Below are 15,832 nucleotides of genomic sequence, written 5' to 3' on the forward strand. Positions count from 1 at the left end.
AAATCCTTTTGGGGATCCAACCGGCCCACGCTAAGATCTTTTTCACGTAAATTACACGCTGATTGGGCCTTGTTCTCATATCCAACCAGCCGATCAGCGAATGTGGCTACTGAGGCTAACGCGGTTATTGGTAATCAATAATCAGAAACGATGTCCCCCGCCCCCCCCTTTCATGCATTCATGGTGGACCATGAATACCGACAATATGCATTTTGCGTTTTAGCTCTAGCTTCTGTATAGCCGAAACGCTGTTCGATTTAATGTTATTAGCTTAGCGCCCTGTATCTCGCCTTCCAGGAAATATACTAGACCAAATCCCATATACCGCTTATATTCACAAGGCTATAAAATGAGAATGTATTGATGAAAAAATTATTTTTAAGCCATTTTGAAGGGACGGTTTATGGTCTCAATTGACAATGAGAATGGACAGATAGCAATACTATAAACTAAAGTATAGATTTAGCTCTACAAACAGCCCCACGCATAATGAATATGTGTTATGATAAGGTGGCCGTGTACAGTGGGTCCGTTTATTACCCGTGGCCGTCAATGTGTTAATAGGTAAAGGAACCACACGGTAGCGGTGCCACCAGGATTCAGCGTTTAATAGGACTCAGAATATTGAAATTCTTTATTGGGAAAACCACATTGAGATACAGTATCTCGTTTTCGAGAGGGTCCCATGATGAATGATGATGAGAATGGTGACTAGTGTTTTTCGATACATATCGATTCTGAATATTTAAAACAGTTTCAATACTCATTTCCTGCAATATTTAATTATTCATAAAAAAATATTTGTATAAGGAACTTGCATTGTTCATTTCAATACCTGTAATAGTACAGTAGTCCACACACACACGCACACATGTGCATTCAGTTAAGTTGGAATATGACTGTAATACAAACAGTTCAGTTTGTCAGGTACATGCAACACAGATTACAGTGTTTACATCTGTCTGCTTGAGAAAATACCATGTTCTGCAATAAAAATTATTGAAGTGAGATGAACAGACTGAACTTTATTTTATTAGATAAAACATGTTGACACTTTGACAGTTGACAGTTTTACTTTGCAGTTGAAAAAAGGTAATAAATTAGCGGCACAAAGTGAAAATAAAAACGACAGCAGGACAGGAGGTTTCTTTCCCTCAAACAACTCAAACACAATACAACTCCAACATACTGTAACTTAACTTTAGTGTACATGTTTGACAACGTAGAGAGAGAGCGAGAGAATATGATGTATTAGGTTTGAGTTTGAGGTTTGAGTGTCCTAAGTGGCCGTAGTTGATGATGTCACACCAGGATGTCATTGTCAACAAACAGAGTTGGAAACGGGAGCAGCCCGATGGACAAAGTGATATAAAGAAACAAATAGCCAATAAGTGTGAAGTTATCTTTGAACCTCTGTTGTCATGCCTCGTCAATATAACCCCCCCCCCCCTTCCTCACTAATGGAACTGTGCCGCAGAGTCACGTTAGAACGTTAGTTAGCTTAGCGGCTAACGTTAGCCCGTTGCTGTACTAAAGCAAGTCTCCTCTCAGCCTCCTTAGCCAAATTGAAATGCCAAAACTATATGGCAAGGTCCGTGAGCAAGTGGAGAAAAACTCTGTACAATTAAACACTATGCAACGACCACTGCAAATGTTGAGTGAATCATCAAGTAACGTTAACGTCATTGCTACTTTAGAGCTGCTCTAGTCTACCGGTCACAAGGTATCAAAATCCATACCGTAGCGCAAATTCATACCGGTGTACTTTCTATACCGTTAATACCGTCCACCCCTAGTATGTATTAATAAATACACAGGAATATTATAAATCACCATTGTATTTATGTGGTAAATCTATATTGGACAACAATCTTAATCAAAGTTATTAAATTAGTACAAAAAATAATCAGATGAATACTATTGGTTTCACTGTAGTTCGTTTTTTTCACATGGGCAGTAGTAGGGGTGGGACGATACATAGATCCAGATCGATACATCGATGTAATTATCAACAATCGAATCGGATCGATGCAATGTAATAAGATCGATTCATATCGATACTCTTATTTAGAAAATCCTGTGGCGAGTCTCATATCCGCCCAAGAACAACAGCAGTAGCTCCGTGTGTGTAGACGTTACAGCATAGCATTCTCCCTTTCTGTGTGTGTGCGCGCGTCTTTGGAAAGACCAGATGAGGTCAGAGGAGTTTGATGTTTAAATGTTATTTAAACATAAACAATATAATACATAATAAATGTAGGCCTATACATGATCATGCAACATCAACAAATTGTTGTAGGAACGGTTTGGGAGAGGGAGGTAGGGAGGGGTTTTAGGTTGAGTTTTGAGTTCCAAAAAATGGAGCTTAAAGTTTAAAGCTCAATATATCAAAACGTGGCACTTTACAGTGAACAGGAGGTCTATTTGTATTAAAAACAATAGATTGATTTTCCTTTAAATGTCTGGAAGAGCTCAAAAATACAAATGTCAAATGATATTTTCGTTACCTTTTTTTAGTTGATCTAAATGTTACTGATTGTGTTAAATGGGCATATGATATCATCTCATATCGATTGCAGGCACCTGAATCTAATCTAATCGTATTGTATCGTGAGAGACTTTGTGATATCGGCAAATATCGTATCGTTGTCCAAAGAATCGATATCGTATCGTATCATGATGAAACTGGTGATTCCCACCCCTAGGCAGTAGTGCTCAAAGTTACTGCATGTCTCCCCCATTGCAAGGTCTCAGCTGAGCCACAGATCATCAGAGTGAGTACCTAGGGTTGGGCGATTAATCGAGTTCCAATTTAAATGACAATTTTGGTTTCCCACGATCATGGAAGCAAGATAATATAATAACTATTGTCCTGCATGCCGTGTTGCTCTCATTTAGTCTTGTGTTGTAACTTGTAAATTCAGTGCACCCTTCCTTCACAGCAGTGCACTACGCCCCGCCCCCCAAACCCAAACAGTAGTTTCAGCTTGTGTTGAGAGGGAGGGCGGAGTCCCCGTGCGTTTCTCCAGTTATTTTTTAAACATCAGAAAGGCAGCCTTTGGTAAAAAAGAAAGGTAAAACAAATTCAGTTGTCGTCATATGATGTTCTCAAATCAATGAGTAATTGTGTTTAACTCATTCCCCGCCAACAATGAGTTTACTCATTATTGGGCACCAATCATTGAACGCCAACAACGAGTATACTCGTTATTTGATTGTTATTTCTTTTATTCAATATTTCTATTCATTACAGGCACACAGACTCTGGGTTAATCATCCTGAGAATGCCAAAGTGCAATACCAGCCGCATCCAGCTAGACGGCGGTATCAAGCACCCTTTGTAACCTTGTATCTTGGCCTGTGGAACGGCCAAATGTCTCGGATTTCATTTTCCCTTGTCGGGCGAGGCAAACGGTTCTCCCGGTTCCATTGAAGCGCGTCAAATATCCCCGGTCCATATGTTGTGGTGGATTATGCCGTGGACCAAATGGACATTGGATGTACCAGATGGCGATCAAACAATTGGAATATTATTTTTGGAATACTCCCGATCACAGGTAAGGACGATTTGACATACATTTTAGCTTGATCCTGCAATGCTTTTATACCGATCGGGCTGATACGCGTTTTTAGTGTTCAATACGAATGCCTTTACTGACAATCAAATAATCAGAAACGACCCCCCCCCCCCTTTCATGCATCCATAGTTTGTCTCTCCTGCCCATGTAAAGCGTCTTTGAGCACCTGGAAAAGCGCTATATAAAATAGATGTATTATTATTCATGATGGAACATAATACCTATGATATAGATTTGATTTCAGAATAATAGCGTGTACAGGCAAGAAACGGCAACGTCTATAGTGGAATTACGTATATGGCTATAACTCAGCATTTCGGGAATTACCCTAGACCGCTCTAAAACCATACTCATATTCACCACGGTATAACATGGGAACGTATGGATGGAAACATTTATTATTTTTTCACATATTGAACGATAGATAGGTGATGTCAAATGGGCCATAGTATTGTATCCATAGCTATAATATAGAATATAGTTATAGTTATAGCTCAACAAACAAGGTGATGCACTCCTATCTTTTGAAGCGTGGCAGTGCTAGAGCGGGCCCCGTCTAATTCCCGGCGGTCAATGAGTTAGGAATCGTGATTTCAATATCAATCAAAATAATTATAAAATCATAATTGTGTATGATTTTAATAATTGAACAGCTCGAACTAAAGCCTATACTCTCTGCTGCTGGACTACATGCCTGAAGCCTAAGACCCTGCCTGCTGCTGGACTCAAGCGGAAGACCCTGTCCAAACATATACTGTACAGTGTACTCCAAGATGCTTCATTAAAGCACGTATACTTCATTGACAGTTTCTGCCCATTTCATTGGCAGTAGTCAGGGCTAATTATAGACTCACGGTTTCTTTTATATGATGGGCACAGAAAGATTGTTTCGTTACACAGTATGCCGCCTTGTAATGTACGTTTTGAAATGACCTATTTGTATTGCTTAGTTCATGCATAATCTTCCTGTCTGTATTTGGGGTGATTTTATTTTGCCCTTGGTGTGAAGAGCAGCATTAAACAGGCCCCCGGGTTGACTGGCTTCAAAAAGCATGTACGATCATGGCTATCGGCATAGGAAAGAGAGGGTAGCATATTTATTTATTATTCTTTTATCTTCAACTGTATATATGCATAATTGTATCTTAATGTTTTATGATGTTGTTTTATGTTGATGTATGTCCTGTTTTTTTAATACCAGGGACCATGATGGAAATAAGTGCTTGCATTTTATCATGTTTTTATCCCTTGGATGATGTCTCTAATCCACAATAAAATCAATCAATCAATCAAGCACCTGAGCAGAGTGAAGATGAGGAAGAAGAGGAAGAACTTGTGAGCAATGTACTTCACTCAGATCCACATGTGGTACAATAACAATAAAATGTGGTTTCCACTGACTGGTGGATAGGGGTGGGTAGGCGACTAGGCATAGGGGCACTATAAAATATTTGCACGCGGAACAATCACCATTACGTCACGTTTGTGGAGTGCAGCTGTGTCAGTTTGTCTGGGAAATATCACATAATATTCTTATAACATAATAACGTTATGGGCCAGTTGGCATCGCCCCGGTCCGTTACCACCAGCACAAGGAGAGATCCGGGAAGGTAAAAGCAACTTCTTCTCCCCAACGTATTATTTACACAAAACAACCTCTGGATTTAGATTCCAGAGGGACAGGGCAAAATCCATAATCATAATCAAATCCTTAATGTTTATAGCTAATTGTATGCAGTCCATTTACTACTGTATATGCATCCCAATGTAGTCGCGGGTAATTTGTTATTTCAGTTAGGGATGCTCGATATTGGCTTTTTTACCGATACCGATATTCCGATATTGTCCAACTCTTAATTTCCGATACCGATATCAACCGATATCAACCGATACCGATATATGCAGGGTTTCCCCCCCCAAAAAACAGAATAATTTCAGGTAACTAATAATTTCACTGGATATATATATAACAAATATTGTTATTGTTTTTTTTTTTTTTTTTTTTTATACCGATATTTTCCGATATCACATTTTACTGCCGATATCGGCCGATAATATCGGTCGGCCGATAATATCGGACATCCCTAATTTCAGTGCATATGTTGAGCCGTGACTAGGGGTGTAACGATGCATCGATTAATCGAAATGCATCGATTCTAATGTGACGATTCAACTGCATCGATTTGAATATGTTACAGTAGAATCGATTATAATCTAAATTTATCGAAATAAAAATAAAAACGTTTATTTTATTTTTATTTTTTTAATGTTTTTTTTATCGTGTGTATTGTTTTTATTGACCTATAGTCCATTCATGCTGAGTGAATCAGTTCCCCCAGCCACATTTGTGTATTAAATTCTTTTTGGGAATTAACTGATCGAAAATGTATCGAAAATGTATCGAATCGAATCGTGGTCAAATTAAGAGATTTCATGATGCATTGAATCGTTGCCTGAATAATCGCAATCGAAATTAATCGTTGTGAGGTCGCATCGTTACACCCCTAATATGCAGCCCAATGTAGTCGCAGGTCATTTGTTATTTCAGTGCATAATGTTGAGCCGTGACATTATTATTTCCTCTCATAGTCACTTCAGGAACAGGACATTTCCAAACTCGGAACAGACACAAGGCAGAGTTGTCAGAGTTATCCAACACTATAGGTCCACAGAGAGGGACGGACTCCAGAGCAAAGTTACCAGACTGCCCACAACTCTGATTACACCGGAATGAGAGAGAAAAAGTTCATTCTGTAGAATAAGCATGTCATATAATGGTTTAGTCTACTACTCTACACGGTCGTCATATTACAGTCCATAATAGTGTTAACCATTCAATTACGTGATTATTCCATGAAATTGAACTTGGTTTGAGTCTACATGGTTCTAATATCTTACTGATATGTGACCTTGAAGTTTTTCAAATGTTCATTGTCTAAATGTTTGTTCTGTGTTCCTCTTGCTCAGCTTCACTCACACAGTAGTTGTCTCCAAACACTAAGATGAATGTATTTGCTCTTCTTTTGTCATAAAAAAAATAAGAAATGAAGCATGTTTTTTTAACACTGTATATAATTAACACCGTTATTGATACTTTAGCTACAAACGCTTTCAGAAACCTGAGTTAATCTTTCCAACAGCTGAGGGCTAATCCACAGTAGGCCTACAAGGCTTGTGGATCAGTGGTTCACAACATCAGACGTCTGGCGCTTCATAACTTATCTAATTAGTCTGATTCAGAGTCAACAAAAACAGATGGCAAGAGCAGATAAGTTGTTAAGAGTCATTAGCCATGACCATCTATGGTCTCTGTGCAATTTGTTACCTCTATTTATAAAGAAAGATGCTATATGTGTAACGGAGGTACCGCGTGTCTATCCACAGTCACGATGGACAGTGTAGTGAAGTGACTGTGTAGTGAAGTGACTGTGGACGTTAAGCGGTATTGCAAGTAAACTCACTCCCCAGAGGCATCCAGACCCATTACCAAGAAGTGAATTCACCTCTTGGTCTAGTGGTCTGTGATGCCGCCCGCGGCGCAGGGGAGACCGGGGTTCAACTCCCCACTCAGGGCGATCCCTTAACAGGGGTCGAATCAAAACACAACGCAGAGCGAGATCACACCGGTTACATAATGCATCCTTGCCTATGTGTGGCGGCACTTACTTGAGGGATGGAGGTAGATGATGTCTTGTTCTGTGAAGTCCCGTGATTGGGCAGCCTTCAGCCAATCAGAGATGATGGTCAGCAGTAGGACCCAGGCCACTGCCGGCCAGGGCTCCATTGCTGGCTGCTGTGGCTTCACACATGCAGGTTTCTGATTGGCCGGACACAGTACGACACCTGTGGGGGGGGAGAGAGAGAGACAGAGACAGAGAGAGAGAGAGAGAGAGAGAGAGAGAGAGAGAGAGAGAGAGAGAGAGAGAGAGAGAGAGAGAGAGAGAGAGAGAGAGAGAGAGAGAGAGATATTTCAGTTAGTTTTATTCCACAGAAAGTCAACCTCCCTAACTCAGAGCATCAACATAGTGTGAGTCTCCATCAGCTCTGTGAAACAGTGGGACAGAGGGGACGAGACCTGGACAGCCTCCAGATGGCCATCTGACAAGAAAAAGGGACAGAAGCGTGTGATCATTACGACAATTACCCCTAAGTCAAGCATTCCCCAATTATATCAATGTCATCATCAGCCTGACTCCCGACTGTAATGCATCACTGGCCCCTTGTTTCCTCCCGACAGACTGGACAAAACGCTGGGCCACTAAACCGTGATGTACAAAACTAGGACCCCACTGACCTCCAAGCAGTCCCCCTAAAGGTCTGGCACTTCAGGAACTACTCTGACATGAGAGATCAACCAGCAATGTTTACGCTGGCAAATGTAATGCAATATATTTTCAGGTAATTCTATTTTATATATTAAGCTTAGTGATGCACGATATATCGGCCGCAGATATAATATCGGACAATATGGTAATTTTTGTAGGGCAGATAAAAAAAGTGTAATCTTTTATTTTAATTTTTTTACATGTTTTGGTCTTAAATATTTTCAAAATATCAGTCATTTCTGAAAATAAGTTACAAAAGTTACAAAAAAATGCGTTTTGGAAAATAGCTCTTCATTTGATTATCATAAAAAAGTGTTCCCTATACAGAGATATCGACATCGGTAAATATCAGTATCGGCCAGAACAGCAATATTAATATCGTTTATCGTATCGGCTACAATTTTCATATCGGTGCATCACTAAATTAAACTCCAACAGGAAATACTGTTCAAGCCAACTCAGTCAGTGACATTTTGCTCTCACTTCCATTGACACACATAACATCCCGCAGCTATGGAAGAAATCCATCGTGTGCCAATTTCCCCCCCAAAAAGTCCCACGCCCTCCTACACCAAATGATTATAGACCTGTCACTCTCACCTCTCTGGTTGTTAAATCCCTGGAAAGTATCGTTAAAGCACACTTGGTTAATTTGGTTGAACACATTCTCGATTCTCTCCCGTTTGCATATCCGTATGAGAGGGGAACAGATGATGCCATTCTTTTGCTTTTAAATCTATATGCATCTGGAGGGCATTACAAACCATGTGTGTTAACTTATTTTTAACGGGGAGGTCCCAACAAGTAGCGGCATGGTGGTGTAGTGGTTAACACTGTCGCCTCACAGCTAGAAGTTCCAGGGTTGGATTCACGCGTTGCCAGGTACCCAGGTGGGGTATCTCCCAGGCCTTTCTGTGTGGAGTTTGCATGTTCTCCCCATGCTCGCAAGGGTTTCCCCCCCCCCGATAATAGAAACCCAATGGAAAAACATGCACAACAGATCGCTAACGCTGTCGCGTCCTTGACGAAGACGGACAGGAGCACTTGGATTGGTCCCCGGGGCGCGGCCTCACACACCCCTTGACGTCCTCACACACCCCTTCACGTCCTCACACCCCCCTTAACGTCCTCACACACCCCTTCACGGCCTCACACACCCCTTCACGTCCTCACACACCCCTTGACGTCCTCACACCCCCCTTAACGTCCTCACACACCCCTTCACGGCCTCACACACCCCTTCACGTCCTCACACACCCCTTCACGTCCTCACACACCCCTTGACGTCCTCACACCCCCCTTAACGTCCTCACACACCCCTTCACGGCCTCACACACCCCTTCACGTCCTCACACACCCCTTGACGTCCTCACACCCCCCTTAACGTCCTCACACACCCCTTCACGGCCTCACACACCCCTTCACGTCCTCACACACCCCTTGACGTCCTCACCCCCCCTTCACGTCCTCACCCCCCCTTCACGTCCTCACACCCCCATTCACGTCCTCACACCCCCCTTCACGTCCTCACACCCCCTTCACGTCCTCACACCTACCTTCACGTCCTCACACCCACCTTCACATCCTCACACCCCCCTTCACGTCCTCACACCCCCTTCACGTCCTCACACCTACCTTCACGTCCTCACACCCACCTTCACATCCTCACACCCACCTTCACGTCCTCACACCCACCTTCACGTCCTCACACCCACCTTCACATCCTCACACCCCCCTTCACGTCCTCACACCCACCTTCACGTCCTCACACCCCCCTTCACGTCCTCACACCCACCTTCACGTCCTCACACCCACCTTCACGTCCTCACACCCACCTTCACGTCCTCACACCCACCTTCACGTCCTCACACCCTGCTTCACGCATGTCCTCACACCCCCCTTCACGTCCTCACACCCACCTTCACGTCCTCACACCCACCTTCACGTCCTCACACCCTGCTTCACGCATGTCCTCACACCCACCTTCACGTCCTCACACCCCCCTTCACGTCCTCACCCCCCCTTCACGTCCTCACACCCACCTTCACGTCCTCACACCCACCTTCACGTCCTCACACCCCCCTTCACGCATGTCCTCACACCCCCCTTCACGTCGTCACACCCCCCTTCACGCAGAATTACAACTGCTCCTCTCATGTCGCAGGTTTTATTTTAATTATATTTTTTTATCCTCTTTTTCTCCGCCTGATTTTCTATTTTTCTCCCCATCCCAATTTAGTCGTTGTGCCAATTCCCCCCCTCCCCTGCCTGGTTGTTGTGCGCATGTTCCTCCTACTGGTCGGTACAAGGGAACCCTGAAGTCCACCACATGCTTCCTCCGACACATGTGGAGACAGCCAGTGGCTCTCTTTCCACCTGGCAGCAAGGACTCTCATTGGTGAAGCGTAACGTGTGGGAGGTCACGCTGCCTTCACCATTTCCTGCCTTTCGCTGAGCAGGCGCCCAGACCTGACCTGTAGGCGTCGCTGTCCACAACGCCAGATTATCACCCTCGACTTCCCTCCCGCTAACTCAGCCAAACGAGTTAGTATGACGATCGGCCCAAGCCGCAGGGCAATGCTGACTCCGGGAGTCGAGACCGCAGCCTCTTGCATTGGTGACGAGCGCAATCTCCGCTACGCCATCCGACCGCCAGCATGTCGCAGGTTTAACTAAGATAAGATAAGATGTTCCTTTCTTAATCCCCTGGGGGGAAATTCAGCCGTTAGTTCTCCAGCCATTGGTCAGGTCAGTCCTCAGATCGAGTTTTCCACCTGGCTGTGTGTATTTGCCATGTCTCGCCCCTTCATCCAAGGAGGCCACACCGTATACCAATACACATCTCACTACACATCCTGCGCAGGTATAATCGTCTGGCCTTTTGTGAGTCAATGTGTACTCAGATATTTGTGATCGGCACTGTCTCGTAACTAAAGCACTTTACGGGGGGGGGGGGGGGGGGTAGGGCTGTCGTGGTAACCGCACACCCCAGAACAGACAACCGCGTCAACCGTGGACTAAACAAAAAAGGGGCATCATAATTTTTAACTCAGTTCATTTAACCCATTCTCTGCCACCACTTTGATCATCCTAAACCATTCTCTGCCAGCGCTATTTGTCTATGGAGATGTTCACCTTCTTTGCAGGGCTATAACTTTTTAAATTGTATTGCTAAATTGACATTACTATGGCCCATTCAACATCAATTATCTATCGTTCAGGATGTTGGAACATTTTACTTTTTCATTCACACATTCATACAAAAATACCGTCTAGAGTATAAATATGTTTTTATCGTTTTCTGCAGTATTTCATAGAACGTGAGATATAGGCATAAATGCATTTTTAGATTATCAAATGCAGTTTGATACCGATCCATGCTATATAAAAAATGTAAACTGCACATGGTCCTAAACGTTATGACTGATCATCTGCGGGTGAACGGAGGGGGGGGGGGGGGGGGGGGTCGTTTATAATTCCGTGACCAACGTTAAATGATTTATGTAGTATGGGTGATATATTGATCAGAGCAGTTTGTATCGAAAATGATAAAGAAAAACGCTGAAACTCACGTCCGTCTCCTCGTACCGTTAGGCGATGAGAGTGGAACAAACAGATCCCAGTTATGTGGTGGGGATCGAGGCGATCCAGTTCCGGTTTGTATAATACTAATATACGCCCAAATCATGTTGTTTATTGAGTTATGGCAACGATCCATGTCCACGGTGTGTGGATTGAGTCCCGGGACGATAAACGAGTGGCCGGACGGAATTAGGGGACGGACCGAGCTGAAACGGGCATTTCCGGTTTGGCAACTCGCCAATCGGCCACCAGGTGGCGGTATTGAAGCGTTGCAGAGTTGTGATGGCTCCCGCAGCATATGACAAGGCTCCGTGGGTGAAATATGAATTCCATGACGAAAATATGAAATATGAACTTGAAACACGCTGTACAGCGATATTGGCAGACAACGCATGGCGGGCAATAATGCTGAACAGCGATTTTGGCGGGTAATGGGTTAATGACGAGGCGTCCGTTTTCCAGTGGCATGAGCTAACTTCACGTTTCCATACAGTTTACAACTCACAGATGAAATCAGGATTTATTTTCATATCCCGGACTCGAGCCCCCAATGTATACCTTTTCCTGTATTAATCTGAACCGTAATAGAGTACAGGGGAGCGTTCCAACACTCCCGGGCCGAAGTGCCGGTCATGTAACTTGCTCAATGTTATTTGACTAACATTACACACAAATTAAGTGCTGCCTCTCTCTACCGACCCCGCTACACTCTGACTAACCCCTACGCTCACTTCGTTAACGTTATTATAGCTATTATGATCTGTAATGTCAACTGGATAACGTTAGCTTTGTTTGCAAATGTAAGTTAATGTTCGCTATCTATGACGTTAGCTATAGGCTAACGTTAGCTATCTGTGACGTTAGCTATAGGCTAGCTATCTATAACGTTAGTGTAGTCCCGAGTGTAGCGGGGACGGCGGAGAGGCAGCACTTAGTTTCCCCCAATGATGAACAATGATGACACAAGTTGTGATATTTAACTAGCTATGTATGTGCATTCACATTCACTAACGTTAAAATAATGTTATATTAACGTTAAATGTTCGCTCAAATAACGTTAGTTATTTCGAGTTTTCCACCTGGCAGCTGTGTGTATTTGCCATGTCTCGCCCCTTCATCCAAGGAGGCCACACCGTATACCAATACACATCTCACTACACATCCTGCGCAGGTATAATCATCTGGTCTTTTGTGAGTCAATGTCTACTCAGATATTTGTGATCGGCACTGTCTCGTAACTAAAGCACTTCCTCCTCTCTGCCACCACCTCTAGTTTGACCAGTTCGACTCCCACCACGGAGCTAGCCTTCCTCACCAGCTCGTTCAGTTTGTTAGGGTCTCTTGAGTTGATGTTACCCCCACCCAGCATACCACAGCAGAAAGGAGGAAGAGCAGCCTGTTCTGTCCCTTCCGGTAGAGGCCTTGGTGTTGTCCGACCAATTTATTGTTCCCAGGAAGCGACAGTGGCTCAGGAGATAAGAGCAGTCGTCGGGTAATCTGAAGGTTCCCAGTTCGATTCATTTCTGGTTCCTCCCGGTAGCGTGTGAAAGTGGCCTTGAGCAGTCATATTATTATTAAACATCAATCATGCACTTTAATTGTTGAGCCACTCCCCACGTTGGCACATGTGCACTTTATTAAAACCTGTGCAGTTGTTTCTGTGTTTTTTTCCCTTTCCTTTTTTTTCTTCCCTTTTTTTCTTTTTCATTTTACTGCAAGACAAATTGCCTTTTGAGGACATTAAAGTTTTCTGAATCGGAATCTACTGTAAATCACCATGGGCTTGACGGAGGACGGAAAATATGTGAGTTCAAGGTTTTGCGGATCACAAAGCTACTGTGTCATTGGGAGGGATTGTGCCATTACGTGACGGCCAATGGGGTGATATATCACAGACACCGAGAGGTCTGTCGAGAGCTCCAGACTCAAATATTCAACGTTTTGGATTATGTCTGAGTCTGACACACACACACACACACACACACACACACACACACACACACACACACACACACACACACACACACACACACACACACACACACACACACACACACACACACACACACACACACGCACACACACACACAATGGATGTGAAATGATGATGACATTAACATGTATGCTCTCTCCGACTTCCTATAAGTATAGAGCCCTCGACTGTGTCCTCGAGTCTCCTTAAAAGACATTCACTGTTAGTTCCTCCACAGTACCACAGAGTAAAGGAACATTTGGTTTGTCTCTTTTGTACGTGGCAGACAAAATTGGTTTGAGAGACTTCTCCGAATCTCTGTCATGAAACATCCATGGCCGAGTCTCACGACACAGTGAGGTAAACACGCTTTGACCAAGACAAAAAGACAGAGGGGGAAAAAAACAAACGGACCAACTTCTTGACATGTTCTCACCATTACCGAGGTCAATCTCGCCGCTTACCACTGAGGTATTCTGCTAACATTTAGACTTTCACAATCAAAGAACAACAGTCACAATAAAGGAGACTTCCCAATCCCTGCTTTCATCAGGGAACGGCAGGGCGGTCTGACAGCCTCCATTCAGATGGAGCTAGCCTCCCTGGCATGGTCCAGGGTAAAGACAAGACAGGGCCCCTGTGTCCCGCAGGCCAAACCCCGGAGCAGGAACCGGCCACTGACTGAGACAAGCATCGTCCATCACCCTGTGGGTAATGTGAGGCTAGGCCATGGCGCGATTGTGCTCTGCGCAAACTGAGAGAGAACATTGGCCCATTCCGTCAGCGAGCTCTGACAGGGATACACAGGAGAGCCTGGCCCACGGACAACAAACAGCGCTGACGCTTTTAGAAAAATGGGAGCAGTTTGCACATTTGTCACATGCACTTGACTCGAGCTCTTTGTGCGCATCGCCCGGGCACAGCGAGATACAGGGGAAGGGTCCCAACTGAAATTTTGCAGCGGCTAATCATAATTGGTGGAAATAAAAAAAGAAAAATGCACAAAGAGCTATCTAAACATTCCTTTGAAGTTCACACTCAGTTCAGTTTCTGTTGCCCAAACTTGATACTCGCACTTATACGTCAAACAGACACTTGTTGGCATTAAAAGGGGATTTGCCTCTGAAGCTCCCAGGGTAATTTTAGGATTAGCTCACGCAGTCGGTTGACCCAAACTGAAGGGTGTGAATTTACAAGACTCGAGAAATGGCAACCCACAAATTAAATCATATTGATCACTCACAAATACCATCTCCTCTGGGCATTTTAAGTCAGCTGTAAGCGTCTTTTTTGTATCGGCCAGTGATGTCATTGAGGAAAGGTGCAGGAAGCCCATTCGAAACTCTGTTGCCCCAGGCGACTGCTGTGGTTGGGATGTGTAAAACACGGTAACCTCAACAATTACAAAGTAATTTTAAAAGAAAGCGGGTGTATATATATATATATACATATGCACTGGCTTTGCCCTTTTTTTTCTCTTTAACTTGTTCTCTTTGGTATTATTCAAACAATACTGCCAGACAGATTTGTTGTGGATTAATATTGTTTATGAAGCCTGAGCAAGAGATTACAGGCATCACGAGCCAAAGCGTTGAACAAATTATCTTTATCTCTGGGTGCGGCTGCCCAGACGCACACACACTGCTTGGATTCCAGTGGACCGAAACAAAACATCCTCCACTTTCTGGTCTCAGATTTACACTCTTCCTCTGGTTTCACCTGCTGCTTTTACGAGATAAGATAGGATAGATGTGTTGTTTTGATTTAGCATGCTCAGCTATTTCTGTTAAAAATGGCTGACTTGTATGCATAATAACAGCTCTAAATGGTACATTTATATTGCGCTTTTATCCAAAGCGCTTTATAATTTCACTCACTCACACATTCACACACCGACGGCGGAGGCAACCATGCAAGGTGCCAACCTGCTCATCGGGAGCAGTTAGGGGTTAAGTGACTTGCTCAAGGACACTTCGACACGCTGCCCAGGAGGAGCGGGAACCTCCGCATTACCGGACGACTGCTCTACCCCCCGATCCACTGTCGCCCCCAAAGCTCTATAAAGATTTATATGAATTGCATTACTATTAATTAGCAAGCACTCGTATCTTTTCAGTCTCTTTTCGATCATCAGTCACATTTCAAATTGTATTAGTAGTTTTATGTGAGACAGAGCAATGTTTTATTTGTAGCCTGTATTTTCAAGCCTCTCTTTCTTCTACTTTTCCTATGTATTCTACATCATAACAGCCTAATATATAATTGATTAAAGGCTCAATCTTCAATCCAAATGTAAACAAACAGGGTAGTCCCACCACTGAAAAACACATATATATATATATATATATATATATATATATATATATATATATATA

The 15,832-nt window shown here is 43.5% G+C and overlaps 1 protein-coding gene across 1 annotated transcript in view; it reads right to left on the bottom strand.

Moving 5' to 3' along the window:
* The window catches only part of lypd6 (LY6/PLAUR domain containing 6), a gene marked incomplete at its 3' end in the record, with an annotated part of 103,618 nt that overhangs the window by 34,921 nt on the left and 52,865 nt on the right, over positions 1-15,832 (bottom strand). The window contains exon 2 of the mRNA XM_084314376.1: positions 7,245-7,421. Coding sequence (XP_084170502.1) covers positions 7,245-7,362 — 118 coding nt within the window. The 5' untranslated portion in view covers positions 7,363-7,421. The remainder of the gene's footprint in view (positions 1-7,244; positions 7,422-15,832) is intronic.

The sequence above is a fragment of the Notolepis coatsorum genome (assembly GCF_963971535.1).
Source record: "Notolepis coatsorum genome assembly, chromosome: 5".
Lineage (NCBI taxonomy): Eukaryota > Metazoa > Chordata > Actinopteri > Aulopiformes > Paralepididae > Notolepis > Notolepis coatsorum.